Here is a 17,975-nt window from a genome sequence, read left to right as displayed (position 1 = left end):
ACCAATAGTCGTCTGATTTGTACGGATACTCGTCAAATATTCCCAGTACTCGTCAACTTTTAATGCTAATGTAAACTCTCTGCTCTTGAACATAAGGTTCAAGTTATGTACATTTTTTTTGTGCTTGAATTTGTTAAGCATAGTGCTTTTGAAACATTAGGTAGGTAGATAGATAAAAAACCAAATTCCTATTTAGAATAGCAGGTCATAATCTGTTAGAAGAGCAGGTATTCAATAAAACGGATACATGGTTGCATTTTAATTTATATTCCTATCTATCAAACGCTTGGAATTACAAAACCAGTCTATAAAATATCTATACTAATATTATAAAGCTGAAGAGTTTGTTTGTTTGTTTGTTTGAACGCGCTAATCTCAGGTACTACTGGTCCGATTTGAAAATTTATTTCAGTGTTAGATAGCCCATTTATCGAGGAAGGCTACAGGCTACTTTTTATCCCGGTACGGCAAGTAGTTCCCACGGGATGCGGGTGAAACCGCTGGCAGAAGCTAGTATGTTATATTTCTTAATCATAATAACGATGCAGTCATGTGCATATGTAGCACGAGTAAAATAATTACTTTTAAAATATTTAAATTGTAAAATAAAATAATTAGTATTCACAAAAAATAAAAGCCCCATTCATTTATATAGCTTTAAGCGAAATAATTACTAACATTCAGAGATATGTAGGTAAGGTTGTCATTTATCAAAACTTCTGAACTGCTTAGCGCATGCTAAGTACCATTTGCAAAAATCTCTATAGACAGTTTAAACTGTCTACTGTCTTAAAGGTATCAATCAAAAAATAAAATATGATTAGGTACAACTAACCGTTCAAACCCAATAATAAAAATATCTAATAAGCCTTACAGGGCATCTGAGGCGGATGACGGGGAGTAGCGACCCCGCGGGGCTATATATCCGAGTGCTCCAGGGAGAGTATACTGTCCCCCATCTCCGGCCTGCCGGAGTGAAGCATGACGGGGGATAGGTCTCCCGCCTCTTGGCTTGCCTTCATCGGCCGGTCAGAGAGGAGTCGCTAGAGCAGGGTTAGCAGCCCTGCTCGGAGGGTAGGTGCCTCGTGGTAAGTGGCGAGTGGGCCGGTGATGCTGGACCCACATGGAGCGCGTGATCTGCGTTTAAAGTCCGCCGAGTTATCCTCACCCTTCAGCCGCTCATGTACCTGTTACCCTCTTGTTGCGATTTAGCGACTGATTCCCGGGGGCCCAGTAAGTGAGGTGGCGAGTCTCCACCTGCCATTTTAACATGTATTTTATACATTGTCATCGGCAGGTGCCATAGTTCCTTATCATCATCATCCTCCGAGCCTTTTTTCCCAACTATGTTTGGGTCGGCTTCCAGTCTAACCGGATTCAGCTGAGTACCAGTACTTTACAAGAAGCGACGGCCTATCTGACCTCCTCAACCCAGTTACCCAGGCAACCCAATACCCCTTGGTTAGACTGCCGGGACCTACAGTTTAACGTGCCATCCGAAACACAGTCATTAGTGTCATTGCAGGATATACTTAGAAAGTACATACAAACTTAGAAAAGTTGCATTGGTACTTGCCTGACCTGGAATCGAACCCGCGCCCTCATACTTGAGAGGTTGATTCTTGGCCCACCAGGCCACCACGACTTTTTTTCCAGGTGCCATAGTTCCTATAGTTTCCTATATCCTAATCCACTAACATCCCAACGCAATAGCCCAAGTAATTTTCCTCCATAGTTAGCAATACTTTAGCACAGAACCGGAGATTGTCCTTGGGTTCATTTCTATAGTATATATATACAGGGATAATCGTCGGTTTTGTGTCACCATTTCATTAAAGTTGTCTCAAAAGGGCGTTTTAAATTTTCTTGCTGCATCTGATGTTGTGGCCCTTTGATTTACAGCTTCTATGACTTTTGAAAGGCCCTCTTGCTTGTAGTTTCTTTCAGTCATGATCTGCTGTTAAAATTACGATCATGCAATCACTAAATACAGACAATTTTAAATAAAAAAATCTTACTTAAGATTACTCTTTACCCATCAATATCGAATACGACAAGCAAAGAAGTGACAGCGATGGAAGCTATGTCATCTTAGTTTTAAAACTGATTTAAATATTTTTTGCGTCAAAACTAGTTGAATGACATAATTTTTATACAGGCGCTATTAAGGCACGTTAAGAAGACGCGGTACAATACGCGTGACGAAATGCAGTTATTCCGAACAAAAAGCATAGTTTAAGAACAGTCAATTTTTGTTTGCCACAAATTGTAATCCAAGCGTAGTAGAAACAAAGGCTAGTGCTAGACCTACTTGTACCCAAAGCGGTAGATCTTAATCGAATGGCGGAGGCCTACAGCGGCCAATATATATCTGAAAAAACACTCGTAGAATGTGCATACTTATAGAAAACAGGGGATTTAACCATTAAGAAACATGTGAATTGAATCGAATAACATGACTGTGTACGTGCATCTAGAACCAGCAGAGTAAAATTTATCCCTAAGAAAAAGCTTAAAAGAAACGCAGTTTTATGAACAAATGTAGTCTAAACCTTAAATATGTTTGTTCTAGACAGTTATCAATTTTGTAAAAGTCCCGATATTAGCTATTTATTCGCATTTTGTACTGTAAAACACAAAATATCCTCATTATGACGAGTTTAGGTGCAACTTTTGAGCATGTCCCAGTAGTCGTCAAAATAATTGTAAAATTGACGGGTTTTGGGTTAAATGGGAGTTTTGAAGTACCATTAGATGTCACATTGAAAAAATATATCTTCTATGTTAAAAGTATTCCAAATTGCATATTAAATCGATAGCAAATAAACTTAACTATCTAATTAAACAAAGAAACATACCACAGACCCTACTGGAGTTATGTAAATCAAAACACAAAACCACGTGCTGAGTTTCACTTTTGACAGCTGAACTTCACGAAAAAACGATTTTGTTAGGGCACACACGTTTCAAATAACATATCTTAGAAGCCGTGACTGTTAAAACCCCGTATTGTTATTTCAATTGTGCAAAATATTATCAACAATATGTTGATATATAAACCGGCCCATTTTAAGTTCAGTAGAAAATAATAATAAAAGTTTTAAGATTAATTGACGACTATTGGGGCATGACGACTTCACCCGCGTTTACCTTATTCCATTAAACCAATTGTATGGCCACGACGGATAGGCAATCATTTTCTAGTTTACATATTGACATGTCGTTTGCAAACTAGCGTTTTCGTGTTATGGCTCCTTGCGAGGTTTAAATATATTGCTTTAAATGCAAATTGCACCGAATCGAATGTAGCGAAAAAGGCATTGCAGCTTTTAGTATTGACTATCTGTGTAGCAACCGAAGCAAGTGCATGGTGGTGCATCGATAGAGCCCACATGCGGTCGCGTTTACCACCCGTGCATTTTTATTACTATACACGTTCAAATGAAACCTCATTTTTCTTTAACACTAAACAATACCTTCATGAGCCTTGACTTGCCGAAAATGCAACACACAGCCTATTTTGTTTCATGCAAATTCGTGATCGTGACAAAATAAATTGAAGAATCCGTTGTCATCCTTGACATTCGCTCTGTTTTAAACAATACTTGTGGTTCGACATTTTGTTTAGAAAGTGTACCGTATTATCGTGTTAAACGGTCGAGGGTCCGTCAGCGGCGTATGCTCGCGAGGTGTGGTAAGGGGTCACCATTAGCTCCTTCACTAATATATCACGACTCGAGCATTACGCGTCTATCGCCCCCCGTTTAGACGCGAATTGTCTGTGGAAAGCACCCATTGTGACCGGTGAAATTTATTTTCTTCGCGTCGTGGGAATGAAGCAATTATCTTCGGCCGTTAGATTGAGATATCGAATCGAATTTAGTGCTCTTTGTCAAGATAAGGCTCGTCGAATGGCCGGCTATGAGGACTCCAATTAATGATAGACGATGGGATCATGCAAAAAAACTAGGACAAGTTAAGTCTATAAATATTGTCACACTCTTCACGATAATACGTAGACACTTAAAAGTTTGTTGACTCTGGAGCATATTATGGAATAACATATCTCGTTTATTTCTATGATCTGTGAATCCAAGGGAAACACTTGGAGTCGAGTAAAATAAATAAAAGATGGCGGGAGGAGCTCGCGATACTTCTCAAATTGAATATTAGATTGAAATTACGCGCTCGGGCGGCTCTCTCCTCCGCCTTTTGTTACGCGAATGATACATAAAGCGCGCGCGCATACAAACACAGCAATAAGAATTTTAAATTAGCATTCTTTTTGTGTAGCATGCCACCCCTACTCTACCCGCACACCCCACCGTCTTAATAATATGGAGAAATTGAGTTGTTATACACCCTTTTCGGAGGAGGCGCGGGTGCAACGGCACACCTCGCAGAGAAGCCTTTTTGTAATTGAATTTAGATATTCTTTTCCCGGATATAACGACGGGGAGGTCGGACCGCTAGTTCCTCGAATAGAATACATGTAAATGTGGCGATATGAAATTCTCGAGTCGAGACGCGGTGACGTTGGCGTGCCTTATTATTGCTAGCATTTTATTTCGTCTTTGTATCAGGGTTGTATTATTATTGGTTCGGAATGCAATAGAAAACTATGTATAATTATATCAAATATTTGGATGATACATGTAGCCAAAATAGGTTCTATTAATTTGATCAGCCTTCCGAGAAGCAACGTTAGCATGATACTGGTATGTAATTACTAAAGGCTATTAACATCGGCCGTGTACAAACATGGCGGCTGATTGTGGGTTTCGTTTTAATTGCGCACACGCATCGCGATACCGAGTTAGAGGTCTCTCACTGAATCCAACGTGATGTATCTGGGGATCGTGAGAACATCGATCAATTATTGATTTTGGGGCGATAGGTAGACCAATACTGGCAGTTAATAACGAAATACAAACATGTACTTAAAGTAAAAATAATTACCATTAAATTGCTAGAAATTTCTTGTACACGCTTTGTGATGATCTCAAAACAATTTTAACACGCAATCCGTAAACGAGTAAAAGCAACACACCTATTATGCTCAGCAATTTAATCATTATCTCGAAACGTGACAAGCAGTGAATTTACTAGATAATTATCTATTCAAATTCCGTATGTCAACGGTTTGGCTGTTCCCACAATTGTCACTCTCACCCCGTTCCCATCCTAAAATGACATTTAATAATAGTTAAAGTAAGCTAATTTTACCGTGGACATAAAGTGTGCCCTCTCTCCTCTGAGGTAAATTCGTTAGCCATTACCGAGCCGTCACATTATGTGTCTACACCGTATCTTCATTAAATCGTGGTGACACTGCGCGCGAGTAGCGATTTTCACTTCTTTTTTAAAAGTAATCCAATGTTTGAAGGTTGAAGCTCTAAACCATACGGATTACCGTTCTATTAAAATGTGTGGCCAAATATAAGTACAAAGTTTTATTGATTATGGTAAAATAGCCTGTAACCTTACCGCTCGCTGTCGGTTCCAGCTTACACCATACATCTCGCATACTTTTAATTTAATTGTTTAGACATTACATTCCTTTGACGCTGTTAATTATTGAAGCCGACACTAAACTTCTGAATCGGTGAGAAACTTTGTAGCAAGCTGTTAAACGGGTTTTGTTGTCTTTTACTTTCTGAGCACAAAATGGCCCTGCTTTTACCTTATGTTTATATTACCCCAGAAATTATGACAAAAAAGGTAACAACCATTCAAATTAACGTTAATGACACATTTCTCGAGAACGTTAAGTCAGCGTCACGCTCATCCACGAGATTAAAACTAATTCGAGGTCTTCCAAATTATAGACGTATAGAGCGGCGGATGTCGCCGTGGCGGGAGCGGCGCCAGCGCACCAAAACCGCACGTCATTGTTTTTTGTGGAGAGGCCCCCGGCACCTTCCGTACCGATGTGAGCCCCGCCGCTAATTAATTATTTCACATGTATCGATCATTAATTACGAACGGCGATAGCATCCACCCGTTATCTACACAATGACGGCCAGCAATTTGTCGATCGTAATTATCTCACAAATCACACGCACCCACAAAAACGGATAATGATTTAAAATTTTAACACGACTCAGGCATTATGCCGTGTAGGCATTAATAGCAGAAAGCATCGAGATCGAATCAATCTTAATCTCGTACAGAAACGTAATCCAGATTTATTTATGACGGAGGAGAGCGTGTGCTATTATGCTCGTCTGCGGCAATTTGCCTCGGAAATTGTCTTAATCGGCCGCTCAAGGGACTATTTATGTATAATTATTTCCAAATTCGACGCTGCGTTTGATGCCTTTCCGCTCTCTTTGAGTTTGTTCGACAAAAAAGTCATCTGTTGCAACAATTAAGCTGGGGAAAAAAATAGAAATAAGTATCGAAGGGTCCGCAATAATTACAGGCGCAAATTGACGGTTCGTAAGAGCCATCGGTCGAATGGCGCCTGCCAGGTTACCTGCAGCGCACACGCGATGCTCGCCCTCTGCCGGACCTCCACGGACATCCAAACAATGTGCCAAATTAGTATTAATCTATTCCGGCTAAACTAGCCTAATACCTAAAACGGTCTGATTTAAATCACCACAAAACATTTTATTAGTATCAATTTTGTCTGTATTTTAACTGGATGCCTATGTGTGTTGGACAACAAAGTTCTCGTCTATCGACATTGTTGAATGAAAAGCTCTAACAAACTCACAAGCCTTTGAGTGGGAGCGATCAAAGGTTCGCTCCACAATGACGACAGCCGGCGGGCGCCTAATACAATTAGCTTGGAAAGCAAATAAATCATAAAATCATCTGGTTTATGATCCAATCTCTTTCTTGAGGTTACTTTGTGCTTTCAAATACACTCAGTTCTCATTATGTATTTATATTTCAAATCAGTACTGTTCCTCGATTAATTAAAAATACAAATTAATGGGAAAGTTCGGTTTACGTTAATCATCATAAGTTTCGCATTTCACGCGTCGAAAACGCTTTGTAATTACAAACATACTTGCGTTGCGGTTCCTACGAATTTGCGTTGTCACTTTATTATCGTGTGAAATGAGAGAGCGTTTTTAATTAATAGCTTTCTCCTTGATTTTAACGTTCTTGTTGGCATTGCGTTAAACGTTTGCTTACGTCATCTCATTCCAAAATTATAAAAATCCTTTTAGCAATATTTGTTCAACACCTGTTCTTTTGTATATTATAATACTTATGTGTATGGAATTATTAATCTCCGTTGAGAAGAATAGTGGTAGATAAATCATGTATTTTATTTAATAAACACCGATTTAGAACTGGTTACTATGAAAGAATTTGATTCTCATATAGCAAAATGAAACTATTATCAGAGATATATCAGGTTTAGTAATTGACATTAAAAATCTTATAAGATTAGTTGTTAGAGGTCTGCAAGAGTCCATATTTGGCAACAGGATACTAATTGGTATTGCTACATAATCTTATACGGAAATGTTATAACATTGTTTTTAATTAATTGATACAGTTAAAATATATTCGTAACATTAAATTTTTTGCCATGTTTTCAGCTACTTCGTGTGTCTTCTCTTTAAAACAATAGTGTTAGTAATTCGTATACACAATAAATGTATATATCTTTTCAGTATCAGCAGGCCAGATGAAACCTAAATCTGTTGGTACCTGGCCTTCCTAAGCCCCTTGTCGAACAACCATTACAGTAACGTCTGCTGGCGCAAAAAGAGGCATTCCCATCGAGTTCAGGCCCATTACCATTAATGAAGGTTTAAACTTACCCTAACGGTGGACATTGTTCGGTTCGTACCTTACCATGTTCTACCCAGGTTGCTCCTTCGTTCCCACGTCTAACAAGACTACCGTCATTACGGACATTTTACATACATTCCCCCCACTTATTATCAATGTATTAAGTAAATCGTTCCTCTGGACTTCGCTCAATTTTATTTCCATTAATAGCTTTTCAACATTAGTCGTATGCAGGCTCTGGCTTTAAGTAACCAGTTTAAGTTGATCTTTGTCTGGCAAAAGAATGTATGCGAATGGAGATCAATAATTGGTCCACAGTATAACTTGAGCTTTCTGTGGTAGGGAATGTATATGATGGCAGATTTAAGAGGTGGTACACCAGTACTACTTGACCTCTCTGCTGTAGGTCAACGCTTGTAAGAGCTAGTCCAAGCAATACCAGTTATTTAACAATTTCCCACGACGAGTGTTTTACTTCGAAAACCTTGCATAATTTCTAACAATGAGTTAATTAGTTTTCCTGCAAAGTAGTGGGAGGTGTCAGAATATAAAGTGTAACAGATAATTTGCATGTATAATGGCATTCTAACTAGAATCAATTAATTATTCTCTTCATGTACAAGTGATACACATGGGAAGTCCAGGGTATTACCATGACGGCTGTAGGTGTAGTGATAAGGAAATGAAACCTAGATTATCTTTAGTTTTTATCTTGGTCACATTTTGGTTGCTTACTTAATATTTTACATTTGTCTTAAACAACAGTTTGATCTGATAAATGACAGTTCAAAACAGTGAAGGCGATAGATTTTAAGTTTTATTTTGCAAGTTGTAAGCCTAACACATTATTCAAGACTTCACATCAGTGAGTTATTACCCTGAATATATGCAGAATTACAAAAGGTCCCAAGGCACCAGGCACGTTGCGCCGCGCCCGCATATAATAGCTACTTATATTTTGGTGCCTGACAACGTCGACTTAATACCTTATTTATTGTAATTCCTCCTGCCGACTTAGTAGATGTTGTTTAATATGCTTTTACCATGTTTTCGTGAAGAAAGCAGTGTAGGGGTAATTATTTAGCAGTGTTCTGCGGTTTCGTTGGCGAGCGGCCGCCGACTTAATGAGGGCCTTCGTAATAACCCACGATTATTAATATGGACGTAGTTTACCGCGTCTCTCGTTACTGACACTTCTCTCACACTACGCTATTTACTTTACCTTCCACACTCATGCGTAATAGGCGTACTACAGCATCATCATCATCATCAAGGATAGGTCTTTTGGATGATCCTAACTGCATAAGTGTATCTACGCTATTATCGCTGGGTCTAAGACTCGATGAAAATGTCATGGCATCACGTTTTCCCTAATTGGGAATGAAATCAAAATGGATCATTACATAACCCTTGAAATGTTCGTAATTGCTAGTTTAGTTATATTGTATACTTATGAATGTCTAATTAAATGTGATCAGTTTACATTCGTTATGCTGCTCAGACAACGTAATATGCTACGACCCGCAAATGTCACAGTTTCCAACTAGTAAATTGTAGTTCGAAAGTGATACATGGCTCACGAACTCCCATTCCGCGGATACGGTAATGAGTATGTTGATTGACTTTTCATGCCATTGCCTCTGCTAATTATAGGATTTAATGGTATCCGAGTATAATATCATTGTTAATTTCACTTCCATTGAGTTTACCTCGTTAAATTTCTTTTCGATTGGCTTTCTCTCTAGATAAACAAGCGAGATTAGCCAGCGATCATGCACGATACTGTATTCGTAAATTGGACATTGACAAAAACGTTATTGAATGGTTGCTATAGTCGCTATCAATTACATTGTGGGAGCCTCATTAATGATTTGAAAAGCGCGCATCTTCATTATGACGGGCTCGATAACTATTGTAGGAGAGTCCGATGCGGGCGTAGCGGTGCGCGTGCGCAGCGTCCGCCGTGCGACTGTATGGCAAATACGTACGAGCAAATTGCGTCAGTATCGACGCACACATGCACCATTGTATCCGCCGTACTTTTCTCACGCTCACACACTCATATGTACGTGTAATTTGCACTCGAACGTAGCTATGTGGTACATATGTGTGCGTGTTTATCGGAAATTAGTTCTGCTGCAAGCATCGGGGTATTGGTGGAAATTGACAACACCACTGATTGTAACGATGGGAATCTGCGCACGTGTGCCCACATTAAACATTTACTTCAGTGAGTGCCACTCAAGAACTGCAACATACAAATTATAGACACATTTGACAGACGAACCTTTTGATTTGGCTTTTCCATACATTTTAATGATACTTTCGCGCGTATTATGTGGCATTATCAAGTAAAACATTGTGCTAATACCGGTGGCTTGTTTTCATATAAAACGTCGGTTTATTTGTTGTATCTTTAAAATAGTTTGTGCCGTTTCTATTAAAAATAAGAGATAGAAGTAGATAGGAGTAAATTATGGCATTACGGACCATTCACCTCGACTCTAATTACCAGCTCTTTGCATAATTTCCATACACATTAGCACTGCGAAATGTACTACAAATTGCTATTGCTGAGAACTAGTATAATTATTATGTGTAATTAGTATTTTTTACTTTGTCACTTGATAGTTTCTTATAATTGCATGTGATGCATTTCTAAGCAGCGTGTATGGTAATCCTGTTAGATTTTTCTCAGAAACTGTTCGATATTAGTACAAGGATGTCTTAGGAGTTTAATAGAAAAAATTGCCAATTGTGTTGTTTGGAAGGACCACCTGTCGCTTCTATTTTACTCTTTTGTCGTGTGTTGGGAAATCCTCTTTATTTGCACCATGATTTGGTTTTCTAATTTGAATATAATTAAGCATTCTAGTAGAAGGATGAGTAATTAAAGGGATAATGATATGAGGAGTTTCCATTCGTCCGTTAAATCCTATAGAAAATGTGTTCTGTTGAATAAATGAAAAATGTGTATCTGTATTTGAAATCTTATTATTTTACCTAATGCAGACGTGGTCAAATGAATGATATTGATATTATTTATTTTAGAACAAACAACGTTTCAATCATTACCTCAATCGAACAGAATAAGGATACTCTTTCATTCAAAATATATCTTTACAAATATTTGCATTATCAAGTCACGTTTGATATCAATTATCAAATGAGGTTTTCAAGGGCTACACTCGACCGTTGTAATGCAAACAAATGCTTAGGCGTGGTTCACATTATAATCTATAGGAAAACCAAGGTTTTGGTAATAAAACTTTGTTGACATTGACAAGGAGTTTTATTCAAATTTACATAGCGTTAGTTTTGCGTTATTTCCGCCAATTTAAGCACAAAAATCTTCAAGAGTAGAGGTTTGCGGAATTTTAAGAATTCATCTGAACTTCAATTTTTTTAACGATTCCATTTGTACCCTTTGAAAATACTAGCATTTCTGCAAGTTACTTAAAGAAAAAAAAACTAATTAAAGCCTAGGCACTTTTTACTACGCATTAATCAGTAACATTCCATACAAACAATTGAAGCACATGACTATGAAAATAAAATATTAATCACGCTATTGACGAATGATGATTCAATCTAAAAAATATGTCAAACATAGGTGTATTAGAATTCTTATCTTTACTCTCGTCGAAATATCAAACCATTATCATTTTGAAATACCACATTTTGTCTTGTAGGACTAGTTTTTAATTTATACTTGTCTTTTCTTGAATTTCTATTTCATAACCTTATGACACTAGTGACTTCAAAAGTCTTTAGACTGATACTACTGTTCTATGTTCCTACATCATTATCATCATCACCATTTTTATCGTCGAATTCAGTGTCTTGTCTACCCTATTCTAAGTCTACCAAGCTGAAAATATTTTAATCTTTACCCAATATAATGATGCAAAAATGTGTCATTACTTGTTGCCAATGTGACAGGAATTAAGTCATAAATTCAGTTAACTAACATATGTTATAATTTAAATACTAATAAGTTACTATCAGTGAGTTCATCCGGTGTAAGGATTCGGGTATTTGCGGTAATGGTTCTGTTATCACATCCTGGCTTAATCATTCATTAGTCGGCACTTGATTACTATTGCGAAATTACAAATTAGTCAGTTGGATTAATTTGAATTGCTTTAATTCTTATATATTTGTTAGTCATTAACGCGTGTGGGGACTCGGTTTCCTTATGTAGACTGTCATTTGTTCGAAGGGCAAGTTCTTATTTCAATTTTCCAACTTTTTTAAAGTGTGTTTGATAGAATTTTAGTTCAATAGTTTCAAAACAGGCTTTGATTTGATTGATAAGTTTATCTTAGGACAATAATTCTGACGTTCTATTTTCTATAGTTCCATTGTTAATCTCATGTGTAAGAGGTGCGATTTCTCAGTAATAATCATTTATTCCTTGTGTCATGTGATATTTTTCATCGATTATCTCGACTGTCAACTAAGTAAATATATTATTTTAGTCTTCGTTAGGTATTTGTAGGACAAGTGTCTTTGATAACGTTAGATAACGGAGATGACGGCTTAATCTCGGTTTTAACGAATTTTTATTCTAGATTGGCTCTTTATATTTCATTGCGTTAAGTTTCCTTTTAACTAAGTCTTATGTCAATGGTAATAAGAGCTATTATACTGCGAAAACATACCTTACCGCAATAAAAGGTTTGTTGGTTGTTTAATTGTAATAGTGTCAGCATTGACAACGTTGACAAGCTGTCATACGGATAAATTGATCGTGGTTGTTTGCGCAAATGTCAGTTAGATAACGATTACCATGTATTTTAATTTGATATACCGATGGGAACTTGTGGCTTATCTCTTATCAAAAAGACGGTATTAATAAGTTCAAACATTTTATGGATAAACTATTTTATTGATATTTTATGATTCATTGGTTTCTAACTGACAAATATTGCATTATTACCAACATTAATGTATGTACATCCGCCTAATTTAAATACGGCACCTACTGCAGGATCTATCTTTGGAAAACAACACAGTGACACAACGATGACCCACCTCCTTCCGGTTGCGCGCCCGACACAAATGTATTCAACAGTCACCTTCAGTTACATGAAACTGGTCCGTGAGAAATAGGTGATTGATTACGGATAGGTTACCGTTCAGTAGCGGTCTGATGCCCACTAGCCAAATATTTGACCATTATACACACGTGTTTAACGTAAAAAAGCCAAATAGGTACCTAAGTGCCATAGAACAGGTGTTTAAAGTGTTTGGTTATTTGTTGCAGGAGAGCATGTGATGCCGGCCTTTGACGCCCGGCGCCATGCCCACGCCGCTGCAGCCCGGCGGCCCCGCTAGCGGCCCGCCCCCGGAGCGCAAGCGGCGCCGCAAGCGCGACGATCCGCAGAGTTCAGCCGCGCTCGAACCCGACGACGACGACGGCGACATGAGTCCCGAGGAAGAACCGCGCAACGCGCCCGCGGCACCCGCGGCGCCCACCCCCGCGCCCTCCTCCGCGCCCGCGCCAACCTCACCCCCTGCCGCGCCTGACGCCGTTGATCTCACCTCGCACCGAGATTCTCCGCCGCTCTCCTCCGATGTAGAACGATTCGATGGCAAGATCGTCTACAACCCTGATGGATCCGCCTACATCATCGAGGACCCCGAATTGTCAGAAGGAGAAACGAGCATACCCGATCTACCCAAAATAGAACCCGGGTGCATCGTGGACAGCCGCGACAACAACGTCGTGGAGAGACAGCTCGATTTCCCACAGATAGCGAGCGCGTTCTACGTGTCAAGAAACCCTTCATTATACGGCGCGCTTTACGGAAGACTGGCAGCAGAGCGGGCGCGGGCGAGACCCGATGCGCCCGTTATGCACAGTTATCGAGTATTTAGTTTTCGAGGGGGAAAAGACGTTCCTAGACCGCCATCTCCTCCAGCTGAGTGTCCCGTCAGCGTGCCAGTCAAACCGATCTTAATGTGTTTTATATGTAAATTGAGTTTTGGCTATGCAAAATCATTTGTAGCGCATGCGCAAGCGGACCATAGTTTATCGTTACTGGACTCTGAAAGAGACGCCTTATCAAGAGAGAATGCCTCAGCTATCATCCAATGCGTAGGCAAAGATAAAGAACCACTAGTCTCATTTTTAGAACCTGTAGGTGCTGCTGCGCCACCACGATTATCATCTTCAGGAAGCCCTAACATGACGGAATTACCGAGCCCGTCGCTAGACAAGCGACAAGATTTAATGACGAGCGACAGAGATACCGAATCAATGCTACTAAATGGTACTTGCGATGATAGGAAGCCAAGCCCAACATCGGCGTGGAGACCGCCACGATCAATAGCCGAATCTTTAATGCCACAACATTCCTTGATCTCCGTGGCACATCCACACACGATAAATGCGTCAGTACAACCACGGGCTAGTCCCAATTCATCCCCACCGTTTCAAGCGACTCCCCCTGCCTTCCTCTCTGGCACGACGATAGGTGTATGTCCAGACCATCTTGGAGGAAGGCCTTCAGGAGCTGACTGTCCAAAATGTGAACTAATATTGAATTCTGGAAGATTAGGTGGCCCGCTAGCCGGTATGCACAGCCGAAATTCCTGTAAAACCTTGAAATGTCCTAAATGTAATTGGCATTACAAATACCAAGAGACCTTAGAAATACATATGAAAGAGAAACATCCTGAAGCTGAAACGAGCTGTATTTACTGCATAGCTGGTCAGCCTCATCCACGGCTCGCACGTGGGGAAACCTACACCTGTGGATACAAACCATATCGATGTGAAGTGTGCAATTACTCAACTACGACAAAGGGCAACCTAAGTATACATATGCAATCAGACAAGCATTTAAATAATATGCAAGAGCTTCAAAACGGTGGAAACCCTGGAGAAGGTACTTTACCACCAGCGCCGCAACATACGCCTCCGGGCCCTCACAAGCCGCCTCTGCCACATCATTCACCATTAGGTCAGAAACCAAAGCCTACTTTCCGCTGCGATGTCTGTAATTATGAGACAAATGTGGCTCGTAACCTAAGAATACATATGACTTCAGAAAAGCATACACATAACATGCTGGTGCTACAACAAAATGTAAAACATATGCAGACTTTATCAGCACTCCATCACAGACAACAAAGCCAACAACAACTTGAAAGCTTACTTCATTTCCATGGAGGTGATGCTCCGCCACCCAATCCTGAGGCAGCTCTCGCTGATATGGCTTATAACCAGGCGCTTATGATTCAACTGATGACTGGAGGACCTGGCCCTTCACCACCTGAACTAGGTGCCCATCTAGATGTCGGTTTAAATCCAGAGGCGATGGAACCACCACCAGAACCAGCTGACCCAGAGCCAGAGAGAACGTACCACTGTTGCATCTGCAATTGTTTCTCAACAGACTCCTTAGAAGCGCTAGGTCATCATCTGGCCCAAGACCGAACAAAGATCAGAGAACAGGAGATTTTGGCTTTAGTAGCAGGACATTACGTTTGCAAACTCTGCACCTACAAAACCAATTTGAAGGCCAACTTCCAGCTTCATTGTAAAACTGACAAGCATTTGCAAAGGCTGCAGCATGTAAACCACGTGAAAGAAGGTGGGCCAAGGAACGAATGGAAACTGAAGTTCTGCGGAGGTGTAGGAACAGGTGGTGCGAGCGTTGGTGGAGTGCAAGTGAGATGTTGTGCCTGTGACTATTATACCAATTCTGCGCACAAGCTGCAGCTACACGCTGCCGGTGCGAGACACGAGGCTGCTGCCTTACTATTGAGACATCTTCGCGAGTGTGCGGCGCGTATGCCTCGAGAGAGACCACGAGTGTACCGCTGTGCTCTATGTGGCTTCGGAGCCCCTCATCGCCTCCCACTACTGCAACATGTTCGATCTGTCAAACATCTGCAGATGGAACAAATTCATCAGTTACAGCGTAGATCTGAGGGCAAAGATCCAACGCCTGATGTCGCGGAGTTATTCCAAGTCATCCCTCAACCGACTGAGTTGACCAGCCCATATGATCAACAAGATAACGGTAAGTAGTCTAGCTAATAATTTTAAACATTTGACGAACCTCCCAAATTGCCTACAAAACAGTTCACTATCAATATTATACTAGTAGGTTTAGAAATAGCTATTATAGTCGTAAACAAGTGATCCAATTTAATTGGTAATTTTTTATCATATTTAGTCCTCGTTTGTCTTTTCATGTTCACTAGAGTGGTAATAAGGAAATTGCTTATTTGTCAACTAATAATTTTCCAACCGTGACTGGTCTATTGTTATTGCACATTAACTTCCTCAAGGCGTTGTCTCCGTAAGTTACAACTTAATGATAATTAGTTAGTTACATAACGAACGACCCTACTAACAATGTAAAAGTAAGTATTCTAGCTAGACGTAGTGCTCGCTAGTGTCTACACAATGGCAACATAAAAACCATTCACGATCGAAAAGCGATTAGATGCGCGTGCGCATTCTGCTCAGTTTTTCTGCTCAGCGCTAGATGTCGCTCGTGACAACCTTTATTCAATCAATAAAAGAACGCGACACAACGAAAAATATTATTATTATTTATTACTCCTGTGCTAAACACATTTCGTAACATTTTTATTCTATAAAGCGTAAAAATCCCATTAAAATTAATTCAACCAAAACCATTACCGGCGTTCGTATCGATAAAGTAATACTGAGTCGACTTATGAATGTGATTTCGAAACGTCACTATCGGTTTCCAATTTAAACCGATTCGTTCCTTAATCAATTTTGTTCTGCGTTTTTTCAAAGTGAACTTCTTTCTGTGCATAGTGTCAACAAACATAAAGATTTGTTTGATGTTAATTTGTGAGTATTGTGAGATGATACGAGGACACATCGTGCACTCCGTTTTCGTCTACGGGCTTCATTATCGTTTATCGCGTGACCGTCACTCCGTGTTCAATCTGAGAGGCAATCTCCATTTTAAGCGATGAGCATTTAGCGAAGAATTCGTAATCACAATAATGAGATAATTACACACGAACAAAATTTAATTTAAAGCGCGCAACATTAGAACAGGTTTCTTTAATAACGTACGCCTTACACGGTGTCGCCAGAGTCAGATGCCGTCATTGGTCGGAGGCGGCTCCGCCCCGCGCGCGAGAGAGACGGAGAGAAGATTTGAATTGAGAACGCGAATTTTCCATAAGTACCGCACACGGGACAATGACTCGCATTACGTATGTGGCGGTCGCGCATTAAGGATGATTGCCCCCTTGTGATGAGGCTGCTACATCATCGCACAATGTCGCCGGCCGCATCGCCCCGTGCATGTTTATGGCCACGGTGAAATACGATAAACTCCGAGAGAAATGTGGAGGCGAAAGAAATCCGCCTTACACCATTGTGGGCCTCATGTTTATGCTTATTACTTATTTTCACCTTATTGAGAGAGCCGTTTTAAACGATCGATTTTGATATAAATTTTAGGTTTGCCAATTGCTTACGATTCATTGTAAAACACGACGATGAACTAAATGTGTTCTTGAGGAAGATTGCATTCATTTAAATTCACACGCTCTCGAAGTACTCCACATAGCAACAAAAAACATCATGCTTTATGTCTTGCGACGTCATTTGTGTAGCTTCCTTTGAGTCTGTCACTGTTTTACCCCTCGGCTACTGATTCATTAGTTACTGTCCCTATCATCAATATGATTAAACCAGAATAAAAACCGGTTTATAATTTAATTCGTTATACAAGACCAGCACCCTGTTTCAAAAGATTTTTTGCTTTAACGAGCTAAGATCAAATAAAGACGTCTCAGACTTATTCACCAAAAGATTGAAAACAATAATACATAACTTTCGATTCAATATCCTACATAATTTCAGTGAACAGGTTATATAGGATCGAGACTTTTCAATACAGTAGGAACCCTAATGGTCTGTTGGGCCCACTTTAGCGTATTAAAAATCAACTGAAAAGACTGAAATACGCAGGCATATTGCAGACTCAGTTCGAAACTCGAACTCGCAACACCGGTGCGCAAAGACAGTAAAACGTCCAGCTCCCATTGTGTCCCTGACGCCACATTGTAAAAATCCTGACCTAAATCTCGCAAAACAAAACTCACACTGCACAATACTTACTTTACGATGCTATAACGATGTGGTGTTTCCTTAGAAAAGACCCTTTGTCCATTGACAAAAAGCGTCAGAGATCGCGTTTATGCAG

General features: G+C 39.8%; 1 protein-coding gene across 1 annotated transcript in view; it reads left to right on the top strand.

Annotated features, from left to right (window-relative positions):
- The window catches only part of LOC124635444 (zinc finger homeobox protein 3-like), a 53,368-nt gene that overhangs the window by 25,044 nt on the left and 10,349 nt on the right, over positions 1 to 17,975 (top strand). Inside the window, exon 2 of the mRNA XM_047171325.1 lies at positions 13,028 to 15,794. Coding sequence (XP_047027281.1) covers positions 13,064 to 15,794 — 2,731 coding nt within the window. The 5' untranslated portion in view covers positions 13,028 to 13,063. The remainder of the gene's footprint in view (positions 1 to 13,027; positions 15,795 to 17,975) is intronic.

Source organism: Helicoverpa zea, chromosome 12, assembly GCF_022581195.2.
Source record: "Helicoverpa zea isolate HzStark_Cry1AcR chromosome 12, ilHelZeax1.1, whole genome shotgun sequence".
NCBI lineage: Eukaryota > Metazoa > Arthropoda > Insecta > Lepidoptera > Noctuidae > Helicoverpa > Helicoverpa zea.
The sequence above is the reverse complement of the archived record's forward strand: the minus strand, read 5'-3'. Positions and strand labels throughout refer to the sequence as shown.